The 15,547-nt window shown below is 37.8% G+C and overlaps 1 protein-coding gene across 1 annotated transcript; it reads left to right on the forward strand.

Moving 5' to 3' along the window:
- Positions 1-8,086: 8,086 nt before the first annotated feature.
- LOC116195433 (ATP-dependent DNA helicase At3g02060, chloroplastic) lies at positions 8,087-15,495 on the forward strand. Its single transcript, XM_031524623.1, has 13 exons — positions 8,087-8,941; positions 9,199-9,424; positions 10,008-10,253; positions 10,442-10,576; positions 10,672-10,796; positions 11,225-11,364; positions 11,712-11,782; positions 12,076-12,237; positions 12,915-13,001; positions 13,356-13,529; positions 13,768-13,812; positions 14,036-14,392; positions 14,768-15,495. Exons 1-13 carry the CDS (start codon positions 8,328-8,330, stop codon positions 14,867-14,869), a joined length of 2,484 nt encoding a protein of 827 aa, XP_031380483.1. The 5' UTR covers positions 8,087-8,327; the 3' UTR covers positions 14,870-15,495.
- Positions 15,496-15,547: the final 52 nt, after the last annotated feature.

Below are 15,547 nucleotides of genomic sequence, written 5' to 3' on the forward strand. Positions count from 1 at the left end.
ATGTGGACATTTATAGAGATAAGTAAGTCGAACTGTGACGCGTAGATAATATTCATATGGTACTTTACTATTGTTAATGAACATTATCTAGACCATAATAGTGCATACAGTCTTTAGACCAGAGATTATACATGGATAATTAGGATTTGCTCATGCCTATATACCTATGCTAATCATGGGTATCCGGCTGACAATGGCACTAGTTAGTTGTGTATAGAGATAGGTATCCAGTCGAGATGTGATTTATTGACCTGAGTAAATAGGAAAAGATCCTATGAGTTTGAGTTTTATTCTTGACCAGGAAATCATTGGCCAAGGTGAATGGACTTAAATGGAAAAGGGTTTCTAGTTTAAGTTATATTGATCTCTGAATAGAGCTCAGAGATTCCGTATGGTTGACTATAAGTTTGAAATTCACCATGACCCTAACTAGATCGGGATCTACAATGAAGGGACTCGAGTGCGTGGTGTATATATATGGCCATAAGTTCATCAGAATGTCCTAATTGCACATTCGTCATTATTTGGATTATCATGATATGATGTTAGGCATCATTCATGATCTTTGGGAGCCAAAAACATTTTGGGAATTATGTTTTTGGTTGTAGAAAGGAGTTTTCGATAATGTCAACTATAGTCTCATTGGCATTTATCGATGATTCTAGTTAGTCATACACATTAGAACGTATTTGAGTCAGGAATTAATTGATTCTAATTAAGATATAGTAATTAGTAATCGATCATCGAATTAGACTTGTAATGTAGTTGTAGGGGTGCTAGCACATCCCGAAGTCAAATCCAACATTGAGGTGGACTTATTTAAGGAATTATGATATTCAATATAACAGTGTCCTTAAATGGAAGTTACTATATATATAGAACATATATATATATTAGAAAGTGCATTACTGTTTTCCTCTTTTGAGACTAATGTAAGTTATGAGATAATTCATTGGTGGTTTTAGAAACCACTCGAGTCACTAGGCCTTATTTTCAAGTTGTAATTAATTTTGAATTAATTATAATGCTAAATAATCCTAAGAACTAATTGACAAATATATAAACATATATAGATATAGATATGTGTGTTATGTATAAGATGATGGCCGAATCCATTGGTTTGGTAACTCACGCCCAAGGAGAGAACAAAACAGAGGAGGACACGGCTGGTCAACACCAAATAGAAAAGGGGGATAATCGGGTCCATTCTCAAAGGCCGATTGAAGATTTTTTTTTTCATTGAGTGCCCATTGCAGGTGAAGTTCACTACCCATTTCGCTTTTGCTCGAGAGCATAGTCCGATAGTGTGAGCGGCCCGTGGAGATTAGTTCGAGTCGAGGAGGAGCGACCCCTTGGCAATAGATGCGTTTGAGTAGAAGAACTAGAGGCCGAACACTTAAGTTGCTTCAGACGATTATTCGAGAAGGCAATTAGTTGGCTATCTTGTGGGGATTTTGCAATTGAGTTAACTTTCAATAAATCCTAGATTGTCAAGTTAGCATTATTTAATTGTGGCAAAATGATACCACGCATTTGGAATAAGATTCTGGATGTCGATTATGTATGTATGAGTTAATAACAATAAAGATCCTTTAAATATGATATCAACTATGCAAATTATGTGTATATATATGTGTGCGCATTTGTATGACTATATTGGCTTGTTTGGTTTGCAAATGTGATTTTAAAATCATAACTTTAATCTAATTCTACTCACAACAAAACAAAATAACTCATACAAAGTCAAAGAGTGAGCCCCATTTATACTACTTTTTTTTCACAACAAAACAAATTAACTTATACAAGATCAAAGAGTGGGCCCCATTTATACCACTCTTTTTCAAAATCAAAATCTAATTTTAAAATCCTACTTTGAAACCAAACGCTATATATATTTTTTTCCACGAGATATAATATATATATTTTTTATTACAAAATAGGTCACGGATTTAAGAGTTAATAAGATAATGAAATAGAAAATCTAGCTGATGTACATGTTATATCGTTCCCTTTTAATATGATCCTCACTTCCTTGCTGAACATGGATTGATACTTTTGACCATCGACGGAAAAACCATAGACTGTGATGTTCTTGTGTAAGTAAACAGATATAAATGAAAATAATTACATCCGACGAAGAGATACTGACCAAAGAAATATATTGGATTCCAATCGGATTTGTAATCGTGACTTGTCTTAGTGATAGGAACTCAACTGGAATCGTCATTATATATGACATTGCGGACTAAGGCTGGACTCAGATACATTGGGGTAGGGTGTGAAAAGGCAAATGAGCAGATTGAGAAGAAAAGGATCCTCAACGCATAGGTTGTGATGAGCACAATGTATGCCTTGGTTATCTTTCCATTGGCAAAATCATTTCTTGCTGGAGGCCCTCTAAAATAGTTGAGCTTGAGCTCACATTTTGGTAACTTGATCAAATCGTCATGTCTTTTATGTGGATATATATGATCTAGAGGGATATTATCTTCAAATACAATATTTGCAATTTTGAGTACAAATCAATGGATCATTACATTCATCCTACCTCGCAAAATATAAGAGGTTTCTAGAATGGTGCGAATGCCATGCCAAAAAAAGTTAATCGGCAATTGTTCGAGTGACTAAATATCATGAAAATAATACGGGCTGATAACGAACCAATATCTTAATTAGTTATGGCATATCTATGATCATGATTCGTGTGTTGATCGAATTTTTTCGATTGCATAACCCATGCAGTAACACCGAGTCAATCTATATATGCATTAGATTATTAATTTTGACTCTTGCGATGAATGCTCATGAGCGTTTTACGTTCTTTGTCTAAAAGCTTTCACGTAAACCAATAAGCGATTCTTACATGCCTTCAGGTCATAATCGTCCATCCCTTTACTTCCCCTAACAATAATATATACGTATATTTCTTTCAATACCTAGTTAATTCAATTGATGCTCCGTTTACCAAAACAAAACAAAAAATGAATTAACCATTTTATTTTAATATATGAATTGAGTTATTGAAGTCCTCTCCAAAGAAAAATAAAAATCTTATCAAATAAGAAAAAAAACTAGCCTTTACTCTTATGATACACGGAGTCTTACGGTATAAATTATGTTAAAATTTGTTTTAAATTATTTTTGAAAGTCAAAACTTTTTTTCTTTTTTGACATAGTTGTATTTTAGTAACCCTACGATGAACGAAAAGAAACACAATTAGAAGAAAATTTAAATTATTATTCCTATGAATATATCGTATTTTATACAATATAAAAATCAAATATATTTCATAATTAAATCAATCCCCATGTGATCAATTATGTTATTTTAATTTTTTATGAACATCATATATAAAAAAATGATTTCCATACTGTGCACATATATAGGGAAAACATGAAAATAGATTTGTTCATTTTCATCAAATTATTAGACCAAATTATTAAATTACAGTATACGACAGTCCTTCTTTAATAGATTATCGATGTTTAGTTGATATAAGTTTACTTAAATTGTCAAAAATATAAAATGAGGATAAAAGCCTACTCGCAAAATATATTTTTATATTTTCTAATTATTATCGGGAGAGAAAAGTTCAAAGATCTTTTTATTGGAAACATTTTTAAAAAATAAAATCAAAATTTATTGTTAAAAATAAATTACTTATATTAAAATATTTAATACATAATAGATGTAGATATTCTAATTTATATATTAGATATATCTTTTTTTCTTGAAATTAATTTGAAAAATATTTAAGTGAAACCATTATAGCATAAGGGAAAATTTAAAATAAATAAATAAATAAAAACCCATATGAAGGGAGTTTGGGATTCACTTCTGAGGCCCATCCACGTTAGTTTTAGGCCCAGGCCTATTACGAAGTTACGCTTCATTTTCTAACGGCATTTTCTCGATTGAGCTGGTGATCGAGCCGCGCAAGTTAAGATCAAAATTTGGATGACCGTTAATCATGTGAAAAAATACTTCCTATTACGGTCCGACTTATCCTGCCCTACTTGGCTTATAGGCCGTTCTCATGGTGCGAGTTTGTGATGGTTGGTCGGGCAAATCTCCATACGCGTCGTTATATCAAAATAAAAGAAAGAATATCTTCTTTGTGTTCTTCAATGTTATATGCCCAATCCCAGAACTATCCATCCCCTTCCTCTCCAAACCCGATCCTTCGTCCTCCTTGAAGCTCTACCGGAAGCTGTTATTGCCTCGGAGACTCTCTTCCTTCGACTACAATCCCAGCCGCCCGCCGAAGCTCACCAATGCCCTTTGAACAGAGCACGTCTCCCTGCCTGAACTACCTCCTCGGATCGCCTCCAAGCAATAGCAGGACCCAGTATTGCTCCTCAACGAAAAACAAATTAATATAATGCAAGTATAAGCTGTAAAATTGTTCTCACAAAAGAAATCCTTCCGTTTTCACTAAAATGTCTTTGGTCATGTACGCATATATTGATGCGAAAGACCGTTCCAACACATAATTTCTCACAGGTCGAGAAAGTTCACCAATGTAAGGCAAAAAAAGAACAAAAAGCATCTAACGAGAATTCTTTGAGAATATCAAATCCCGATCTGGCTTCATGTCACTAACTATCGAACTGCAAAGGAACATAATCTGGTGACGTAGTATAGTCAACCATATGGATGAAACAGTCATGGATCAGCATGAATGTTAAGTGTATCCCTGCAACCAGCAATAGTTTTCAAACATCAGCATAAGAATTACTCACTATATATGCAGATGATGGACAATACTTTAAAAACAAACAATCACTTCTAATTACTTACGTCAGCAAGAGAACGAATGCTCCCAGTTCCCCCGTCCGCTGATATATGAATTGAAATGATATTAGTACAAAAGGAAAAGATAAAATCAAATATCAATGGGGAAAAAGTCTGAGAAATAATTATCGGATGATGGGTCTTACAGGAAAAAATCCAATGTATTCGTTGCATCTATCGCAATAGACAAGGGAATGACGAGTTACTCTCCACCGACGAGTGAGAGGACCTATTGCCCGTAGACGATTTAGTGTCGGCTGATGAATTCGCACGTTCAGACTGTACAAACAATACTTTCAATGTAAAATTGGGGGGAAAAAAGAAAGAAGACAATATTCACAAATACGTATACGTACTCAGCCTCTAAAGGTACCCTTCTTATTTTATCTTGCATGATCAACTGAATGAAAGAAATAGAGGGCAAAAAAAGAACAAGCTTCTTTAGGGTATAGATTATACGTACGCATCCGTAAAGCTCCCTACCATCACTTCCACCCGATTGCGAGGCTGTTTCATCCAACAACAGAAAATATCATTGCAAAGTCCAAAACAAGCTTGCTTTCGTTTACTATTTGCCCGAGCAATTGCACATAATGGTGCACGTCGAGTCAATAGTTTAGGGAGAGAAAGAGAGAGATAAACAGATACATACGAGAACCAACATGTAGAGAGTACGCATATCCGAAAACCTTGCAATAGGATTTGAGCATGCGACACAGATGAATGTTAAGTGGCCATGGCGTTCACGGTAATCTTCATCCCAGTCGTGGGTAACGATAACTCGTCTGGCTGCCATTGTTTCCTCCTATTTCTTGCGAGAATCCGTATGCTCGGGTCGGTGTGGAAGTCGAGTGATTAGGAGAAGGGAATAAGGAGATTGTCAATGTGCAGATAGAAATTAAGAGGAAAAAAAAAAGTTGTGGAATTCTTGCAAGAATTCGTATGTGAAGAATTTGCTTGGTTTTGGAGAAAGATCGAGGAGAAAGCATCAATTTGCATGGAGAAATTAATTATATTCGGAGTTCTTGGGGAAAAGAGAGAGAGAGAGAGAGAGAGAGAGCGGGAAAGCAACGGTTTTAACTTCCTCTCCCTCTGACTGTGGCGCTTAATGGATTCTGTACAGTCGGGAAACTTGACCAAACTCATTAACACGATATAATATAACCAAGATAGAATTGGAGTTACCTCTAGGAGTTTTTATCGGATTCTCGAGAAATTGTTGAATGGAATTGATCGCGTATAAGGTCTTTGCAAGAACAATCACAAATGGTACCGGCGATAGATTTTCACTACGTATATATCGAGCGAGAACCAATCACATTCCGCATTACAAGAACCCTCTCTCACTCACACTTTCGATAATGGAAGCACACACATGTCTCGCTATTTCTCTATCTCACTCAAGCATGCACGACCAGTGTATTTCCAAATTGACATCATGCATGCATGCCCACAACATGCATACACTATTAGTTATATGCTCTAAAGCCGATATATGTAATTGGTTAATTCCTATTTATGCATTAGGGATAAGATGACACATGTACCTTATACTTCAGCTATAGATAACCTATATCGTACTAGGCCAGATATCGTGTATATTGTTAGTATGACTAGCATATATCAGTCCCTTCCAGGACTAAAATTATTATTTAATTATTTATATATAAATTGAAACCTTAGCGTTACTTAGGAAAGAAAGTGCATGCAACGCACGGGTAAGAAAACTAGTATCTAAAAGAAAGGTAAAAGCCTACTTCGAAAATATATCGATAATCTTTTGAATTAATATTGGGATATAATAGTTCAAAGATCTTTTTATTAGAAACGTTGTCGAGAAAATAAAATTACAAATGATTCTTTAAAAATAAAATAATTACTTATATTAAAACATTTAATACATAATAACTGTATAAATTTTACTTTATCTGTATCTATATTATTATATAAAGTTAAAAGTGTGGGTTTTGATGTCACTTTTTATTTCCAATTTTAACCTTTTTTTATTTATAACTGCCACCAGCCCCTTCATTCTTCCAACAAAAGTAAATCACCTCCCCGTTTGTGTTGTAGTTACCGTGGTTTCAGTCACCCCGTATCCCCTTCTTATTTTTCTTTATTTTTCCAATAATTTCTCTTCTTGTTTTTTTTCCTATGCATAGCATGGGTGCGTTTGTCTAGTTACATATATGGATGATTGTTCTTGAAATTAATTTGGAAAATATTTTAGGCAAATCATTATAGCATAAGGGAAAATTTAAAAAGAAAAAGAAAAAGAAAATCAAACCCTCGTGAAGGGAGTTTGGGCTTCAAGGCTTGCTCTTCTGAAGCCCATCTACGATAGTTTTAGGCCCAGACCCAATACGAAGTTACGAATTTTTCCTTTCTACTAACAGAAGGTTACTCTCTCGGCTAACCTGCCGATTAAGTTGCACAAGTCATTTGTAAAGATCAAAATTCGAATTACAGTAAATTATGCGGAAGAATACTTCATATTAGGAAAGATTTGGAGTGTGTAGTCTAACTTATTCTATCCTACTCGGTGCTTATAGATTGTTACCAAACGATGACGACACGGTCGTCTGACGAAAAAAACTCTCTTTATTCTCCGTGAAAACAAACCGCGCCCTTGAGCAGACGACCAACCTCTCCTCGCTGCTCATTGCACAGTGAGGCAAGATTTGGCATCGCTGTGATCAAATCTGACCAACACGGTGATATTTAACCACAGGAAGAGTTTGCAATAAGATCCCAACTTGCGAAATTTCAAAGGTCTTAATGAGATTTTCGACTCTCGATAAGTCTCACTATGGGCACAGCCTCCTAGTGCTTGCAAGCCCAGGGCGAGCCTGTAGGACCCTTGGCAAGCTTCGCCTTCTTGAGGCTCACGAGTAGGGGCTTGGTCCCGACCATCCACCATGGTTAAATCTGATTGTTCCGGTGATTTTTTGCCACAGCGAGACTAGATCTGGTCTCACCATGCCTAGAGCAGCCGAGAATGGTCCGTCTTCCGCTCGATGGTGCAGGTCAGGCGGTAGTGACAAACGGCAATAATAACGGCTATTGTCGTGTCCGTGGTGAATGAAACTTTATTTAAAATAATTTTTTTATATATATTTAATATGCGTAGGGTATTTAAGTTTGTTTAAAATTCTTTTTCGGTTTCCTATCTATTCCGAGGTGCAACCTTTTCAATCAAAGTCCTCGTCTCAAATCCCCCCCTTATTTCAATCCACCCTAATTTTTATCCCGCGAATCAAACTCCACCTAAATGTAATTACGAAAAAGAAAAAGAAAAGAATATCCTGAGGGGGGTGAAAATGAAATATCTGTTTATCAGTTCCTCCACAGAAACCAAAACCTCTCTAAAACCTCCATTGATTATCCTCTGCAAGCTCTCTCTTGCTTCCATTCATCTTCTTCCTCGTTCGCATTTCATCCCAAACCTCTCCAATGGCCGACAGCTTCTTCTGATTCCGCCCAAACCCAGTACCCAAATTCAATAAAGACTTCATCTTCTTTGTCTTCTTCAATGTCATCACTATGCCCAATCCCAGAACTATCCACCCCCTTCCTCTCCAAAACCGAACCTTCTTCCTCCTCGAAGCTCTACCGGAAGCTGTTATTGCCTCGGAGAGTCCCTTCCTTCTGCTACAATCCCAGCCGCCCGCTGAAGCTCACTAATGCCCTTTACACGGAGAACGTCTCCCTGCCTAAGCCACCTCCAAGGACCGCCTCCGAGCAAGAGCGGGACTCGATATCGCTCCTTAACGAACGTATCCGCCGTGACTACTCCAAGCGCGATGCGTTGTCGATCCGCCCGGTCATGGACTCGGACGAGGCCGGGCGGTACATTCAGCTCGTCAAGGAGCAGCAGCAGAGGGGGCTGCAGAAGCTCAAGGGGGACAGAGCTAAGGATGGGAAGGGAGGGGAGAAAGGGTTCAGCTATAAGGTGGATCCCTACAATTTGCGGTCGGGGGACTACGTGGTGCACAAGAAGGTCGGGATTGGGAGGTTTGTTGGAATTAAGTTTGACGTCCCGAAGGGGTCGAATGAGCCGATTGAGTACGTGTTCATTGAGTATGCCGATGGGATGGCGAAGTTGCCCGTTAAGCAGGCTGCTCGGATGCTCTACCGATACAATCTGTATGTGTCTTTATGCTCGTTTTCTTCCAAGTTCTCTGCTTTTTTCCCCGCATAAAACTCGCAAACATAGATAATTCTCGATAATGGAGAAGACCATGGATGTCGGCGTATTCCATATCTAGCTAATTCAATAACACATTGCAATGCTTCAGTTCTCTATTGATTGTAAAAGGAGGAATTTCTTCATTTAGCAGCGACCAAGTTATATGTCATTCTCTTTGCTATGTATAGTGACTATGTCTGTGATGTTTGTCTAGACCAAATGAAACAAAAAGGCCTCGGACATTGAGCAAGTTGAATGATACCACCGTGTGGGAGAGGAGAAAGACAAAGGGCAAGGTTGCGATTCAGAAGATGGTTGTTGACTTGATGGAGTTATATCTGCATAGGTTGAAACAGAGAAGACCCCCATACCCGAAAGCCCCTGCCATGGCTGAATTTGTAGCTCAATTCCCTTATAAGCCCACCCCTGATCAAAAGCAGGTATAGTTCCCTTTGGCTAGGTTTTAACAAAGTGAAATCCATAAGCTTGACCTGTTGAAGTTTTCTTTAATATCTGTGTTTTTACGATACTGCACTTTTGGCTACATATAGCAGTGAGATATGGCTATGCATTAGAACTTACTTCCTCAGAAGCTTGAGCTTTTACCAGCCAAGAAATAAGCAAACAATGTCTCTTAAGTATAAGGCTAGGTTTTATGCAGTGTAGAAAAACAAATGACAGGAAAGAAAAGTGGATTTGAGACTTGAATTGTATAGCATTCTATTGTAAAAGGTTTTCATTTCATCTCAAGAGGTCAGAATCTCTTTTTAAATTTAATAGAAATTGGGCTGGATATTGGAGAAAATCTGTCTATAGAGTCCAAAATTTGGCCTTCTTATTTGAAGAGAATTTGTTCTAATTTTCCATCCAATAAGCAGGTATAAGGATGCACTTGTTTTTTACTAGTGTAATTTCTTTATGTGCAGAAACTTTTGTTTATCGCTGATAAGTAATTATATTCTGAAATTACTAAAAAAATTCTGGTTGTTTCTTTGCTCTTATATACACTGGTTGTCGTTGCAGGCCTTTATTGATGTTGAGAAGGATCTGACTGAGAGAGAAACTCCTATGGACAGGTTAATATGTGGAGATGTTGGATTTGGTAAAACTGAAGTGGCTCTCCGTGCAATTTTTTGTGTAGTTTCAGCTGGAAAACAAGCTATGGTTCTCGCCCCAACAATCGTTCTAGCAAAGCAGCATTTTGATGTGATATCAGAGCGGTTTTCTCCATACCCCGATATTCGGCTTGGACTCCTGAGCAGGTTTCAGGTACCGCTGTTTGGTTACTTGATTGATCATCTAAGTCTAGCAGTGCCAGATTATCACTTTTATTGCGCAACTCTTGATGGAAATTGTTGGACTTAGTTAGTTGCTTCAGTACTTAATGCAGAACTCTTGATGAAGATGGCGGGACTTAATATAATTGCGTAATTAATTGTACCCGTTACCTCATGCAGACTAGATCGGAGAAAGAGGAGTACCTCGACATGATAAAAAACGGGCATCTTGATATCATTGTTGGAACTCACTCCCTTCTTGGAAGTCGTGTGGTTTATAATAATCTAGGCCTTCTTGTTGTAGACGAGGAGCAGGTTCTTTGCTTCTTTCCCTTACAATTCTTTCTTCTTTCCTAGATGTTCTGTTGCTAACTTAAACTATTTGTTTGCTCACTATCCTTGGCCCACAGCGATTTGGTGTCAAACAGAAGGAGAAAATTGCTTCATTCAAAACTTCGGTTGATGTGCTCACTCTGTCCGCCACACCAATTCCACGAACCCTGTATTTAGCGCTCACTGGGTTTCGTGATGCTAGGTAGTAAAAGTTGCTGGTGTAAATGTTTGCATGAGTTTCCAATTTATTGCTTCAGCTGTTGTTGATTGTTGATGTTTTGTTCGATTTCATAGTGATCATACTTTTTTTAGTCAAGTCGCGTGATAAGCAATCAGTTTCAACTTTCATAACCTTCATATCTTGTGAAATATGTGCTTATTTTGAAAATATCAGTGTAGTTTTATTGAGGCAATTGTCCCTGTGTGAGGTTTCATTGATCAATATCATTAAAATTCACTTATTTTCATATTATTGATCAAATCAAAATATATTGTCATGTTACATTTCCCTGAAAACAAAAAATATGTTGTCATGTTAGGTTCAGGCTCTTTTATATTTCACTAAAAGAAAGAGTCGAGGATTTATCCTACAATCTGTAGCTAAAAGTATTCTGTTTCTGCTGTCTCCAGTCTGATCTCCACCCCACCTCCAGAGAGAGTTCCTATAAGAACTCATCTTTCAGCCTATAGCAAAGAGAAAGTCATATCTGCAATCAAGTATGAGCTGGACCGGGATGGCCAAGTTTTTTATGTTCTGCCCCGAATTAAAGGTAACCCATATTCAGTAGTTGAATTTTTATGTGTATAGATATTGCTTGGCTATATCCTCTCTTCCTTAGAAGTGGATGTTGAAGACTTCAGCAATTTGATCCTTTATCTCTCATGTCACTTGTAAAGGAAATATGTTTTTATGCTTTTAAACAGTTAATTCTTAATTGTTGACTGTTGTAATATTTATTTCCTATTCGGCACTGTCTCTGGTCTATTTATTGGGAACTTTAAGAAAGTAAATTATTTGACAAAACCTTTCAGGAAAAATTTCACCTTATAAGTAGTTTTGCAGAGTTCGACAAGCATTGATTTGCCATGATCGACTAAGTCCATCCCTTTATCTCAGGGCTTGAAGAAGTGATGGAGTTTCTTGAGCAGTCATTCCCAGATACCGAAATAGCAATAGCACATGGGAAGGTTGACCTTTACTTCTGAAAAATATATTACCCAATGTGCATTGATACCCATCCCATGGTTTCATTAGTGTTCTTCTCAAATGATGATTTTTTGTTTCAGTTAAGTTAATGGTTTGGATTTATTATGCCAAAAGAGGACAATATCTGAAATAGGAAATAAAGACAGCTTCTTCCGATTCATATAATCCTGGCTTTGGGAATATCCTAAGGGAAATTGCAAGCAAAACTATTTGTGAGAGTTTTACAGATTATCTTTTAAGTCATTCTCTAATATCCTGTGGTTTCCCCTTACAGCAATACTCAAAGCAGCTCGAGGACACCATGGAGAAATTCGCACAGGGTGAGATCAGGATCCTTATTTGCACAAACATTGTGGAGAGCGGCCTTGACATTCAGAATGCAAACACCATCATCATTCAGGATGTTCAACAGTTTGGCCTTGCACAATTATATCAGGTCCATTTTTATCTCATATATGCCCCTTTCTTGATGATTGTTTCATCATGTTCAAAATAGACATTGTTGCTAATTATTTAGGGGAAAATACTTAATTTCAGTTATGATATCATCCTCCTCCTGTTTGTAAATCATAGTTATGAAGGACAGACCGAATAGCCTTCTTGACTGTCAACCTGGAATTTGCCGATATTTTTATGATCTAGTTTTTGCATGCAAACCATGTGAGCAATAAGCTGTAGGACTAGCCTGAATTATATGATCTTTCTATAACCGAAAGTGAATTTATAAATGCTATATTTTGTTAAAATAGTTTATTTTGGTATTTAGAATAAAATAAAATAAAGCTCTTAAATGCATAAATTTCCCTGTCAGGCCCATGAAAACATTAGCCCATGATTTGCCCAGTTCAGTATCTGGTCTAGTCTGATATCTTTGGTTTACACAGGTTACGATTCGTATGTAAATGTTCAGGTGCACTATACAGTATACACTCTTAATGACATGGATATCTCTTTTCATGCTTATATGGGTCCTGTAGGACCATGAATAGTATTCATTCTTCCATGTAACACTGGGAGGGTTTCTGGATGCTTGCAGTTGTTCATTGTCTTCCTCAATGGGTAAGTGGGGGTCTTTTTTCCACTGACATTGCTAAGGTTATGTTATTCCCTCAGCTGCGCGGAAGGGTAGGACGTGCAGATAAGGAGGCTCATGCATACTTATTTTACCCTGACAAGTCTCTTCTATCCGATCAAGCACTGGTATGATCCTGGACTCTAATTATTACCTTTTATCCGCAGAATGTGGGCTCGGTTTTTCTTGTCCTTAAGACTTTCCATTCTTCCTAGTCTTCTCAACTAGACTATCATGTATCCCAAGTCCAGATGACTAGAACTAATTGCAGAAATTGTGGGACCCACAATTTAGTTGGGTCTCTCCTGAATGTTTAATGTGGTAATTCTTTACACAAGATGCCGTCCCCTTGGGACTATTAGCAGCTTTCATTGTTGAACCATAAAATAATTTCCTCTATGGTGATATCTCATCCTCTTAACATCATTTTATGCCATTCCCGCGTACAAGTTTCGTAATTATATCCATTTGTTACATTGTAGGAGAGGCTAGCTGCTCTAGAAGAATGCTGTGAACTTGGGCAAGGCTTCCAACTTGCAGAGAGAGATATGGGCATAAGAGGCTTTGGAACCATATTTGGTGAACAACAGACTGGGGATGTTGGAAATGTTGGAATTGACCTCTTCTTTGAGATGCTATTTGAGAGCTTGTCGAAGGTTCGTTCTCATCCATCCTTTTTGTTGGTCAAACTACATGAGCATGAAATGGAATATTTTTGCTCAAGCTGTCAAAGTTTTCCCACTGATAAGTTGCTTATCTCTCAATATCTAATTCATACCACCTCATAATTAATCTAGCAAGCAGTTTTTTTCAGCTCCTTCTATAACATTGAATAATGTTTGTATTCTTGCCTCACGGTGCTGCTTGTTTTGCATACTTTCTTTTGAATTTCAGGTTGATGAACATCGGGTGGTTCCAGTGCCCTACCAAGATGTGCAGGTACTGTCCAGAATGTGACATCTTTCTAGTGCTTTCCAATGTCTTGACAATCACGAGTTTCTTTATAGCAAAACATATTCTGAATGACACTGAACTGAAAAGTGAAAAGAAATGCATAATTTCTTGAATTGTCAATTGTCTACACACCATTGGCTAATTCTGTTGATAGTTCAATGATTCCACGGATTAATGTGAACGGACATCTTTTCTGATGATTCTGTAGATTGATGTGAACATAAACACTCATCTTCCTTCCGACTACATAAATTACCTGGAGAACCCCATGGAAATAATCGGCGAAGCTGAGGAAGCTGCAAAAAGGGATATGTGGAGTTTGATGCAGTTCGCTGAGAATTTGCGCCGACAGTATGGGAAAGAGCCTTATTCAATGGAGATTCTTCTGAAGAAGCTTTATGTGAGGAGGATGGCAGCAGATCTTGGGATTTCACGAATCTATGCTTCGGGAAAGATGGTTGTCATGAACACAAACATGAGTAAGCAGGTTTACAAGCTGATAACAGAGTCAATGGCTTCTGATATTCACAGGAATGCATTAATATACGAGGGAGACCAAATTAAGGTAAGATATAACATTTTCGAGTCTTCTGCGTGTTAGACAGATCTTTAAGGTAGAAATCCTCTATGAGAAATTAATTTTAAACCGCATCTGCTCCCGTTGTAAGTCTAGCCGCCCCTCATCAGACTCCCAAACCAATCACCCTTCATGAAAGATCTCGATGTCGTATTTGTTTGAAAAAGTGTCAAGTCAGACTAAGTGAGGAGCCAGCTTACCTTGAGGATAGTATGCGAAATTTAGTAAAATTGGCAGTGAGCAATCTGTTGTAGGGATAATGGTCTCTTTCTTGGGCCATCCGGAAAACTGTAATTTGCTTGAATTGTAGTATGTCTCATTGCAATTAGAGGCTTCATTTTGTTCTGGGTTTTTCTTGCGCAGGCCGAACTACTCCTGGAGCTTCCTCGAGAGCAACTGATAAACTGGATCTTCCAGTGCCTCTCAGAGCTTTATGCCTCATTACCGGCGCTTATAAAATACTAGTAGATATATTCGCGAGCATCCCTGACCATTCCTTGCCCCAAACTGATTCTCGGGGCTCCATTGATATGGCGAACTATATCCATTCCATGATGAAGTGTGCAGTCCTCATAGCAAATCGGCATGATTTCTCGAGGGGATCCGCTGCTGCAAGATCTGAGATAGTCCCACAAGGATTACATTGAGGATGTTGAGATCAAGAAGACGACTTCTAATGAGAAGTTTTCTGTACTGGCAGTCTTTCAGCAACTTGGAGAGGAAGGAATCGTGATCTGAGGCTTGTGACCACTTTGCCATTACCGGGACATGGATGTTTGGAGAGGTCACTTGGTCCGATCATTGCACTTTTCGCAGCAAACCTCAAAGGATCATCTACAATATCAAAAACTTCAAGGGGAATGAGGATTTTGGGACCGTGATTTCAGCTAGGAGGGAATACTTGTAAAGATCCTACATGGAAAATAGAATACCAATCAGTCGAGTGTTAGTATTACCAATGCCGTCAACTGCGATCTCGAATCTTGCAGCAGTTGAACATCTGCTAGATTATCTTCGTATGAATCTAAGCAATGGAAGTAATGATTATACTGAGTTCAGTTCTGGTCCAAGAGGGCCTTCGCAAATTTGCAGAGCAACTGCTCGTTGTAACGGTAAATTCCTTCAGCAGAACAGTAACAATTT

The sequence above is a fragment of the Punica granatum genome, chromosome 2 (assembly GCF_007655135.1).
Source record: "Punica granatum isolate Tunisia-2019 chromosome 2, ASM765513v2, whole genome shotgun sequence".
Taxonomy (NCBI): domain Eukaryota; kingdom Viridiplantae; phylum Streptophyta; class Magnoliopsida; order Myrtales; family Lythraceae; genus Punica; species Punica granatum.

Excerpts from the sequence above, each read along its gene's own strand:
- LOC116195433 (XM_031524623.1), top strand. The coding sequence starts at position 8,328 with ATGTCATCACTATGCCCAATCCCAGAACTATCCACCCCCTTCCTCTCC. Across the intron at positions 10,254-10,441 it reads GACTCCTGAGCAGGTTTCAG|ACTAGATCGGAGAAAGAGGA; the intron begins GTACCGCTGTTT and ends TACCTCATGCAG. Across the intron at positions 10,577-10,671 it reads TTGTTGTAGACGAGGAGCAG|CGATTTGGTGTCAAACAGAA; the intron begins GTTCTTTGCTTC and ends CTTGGCCCACAG.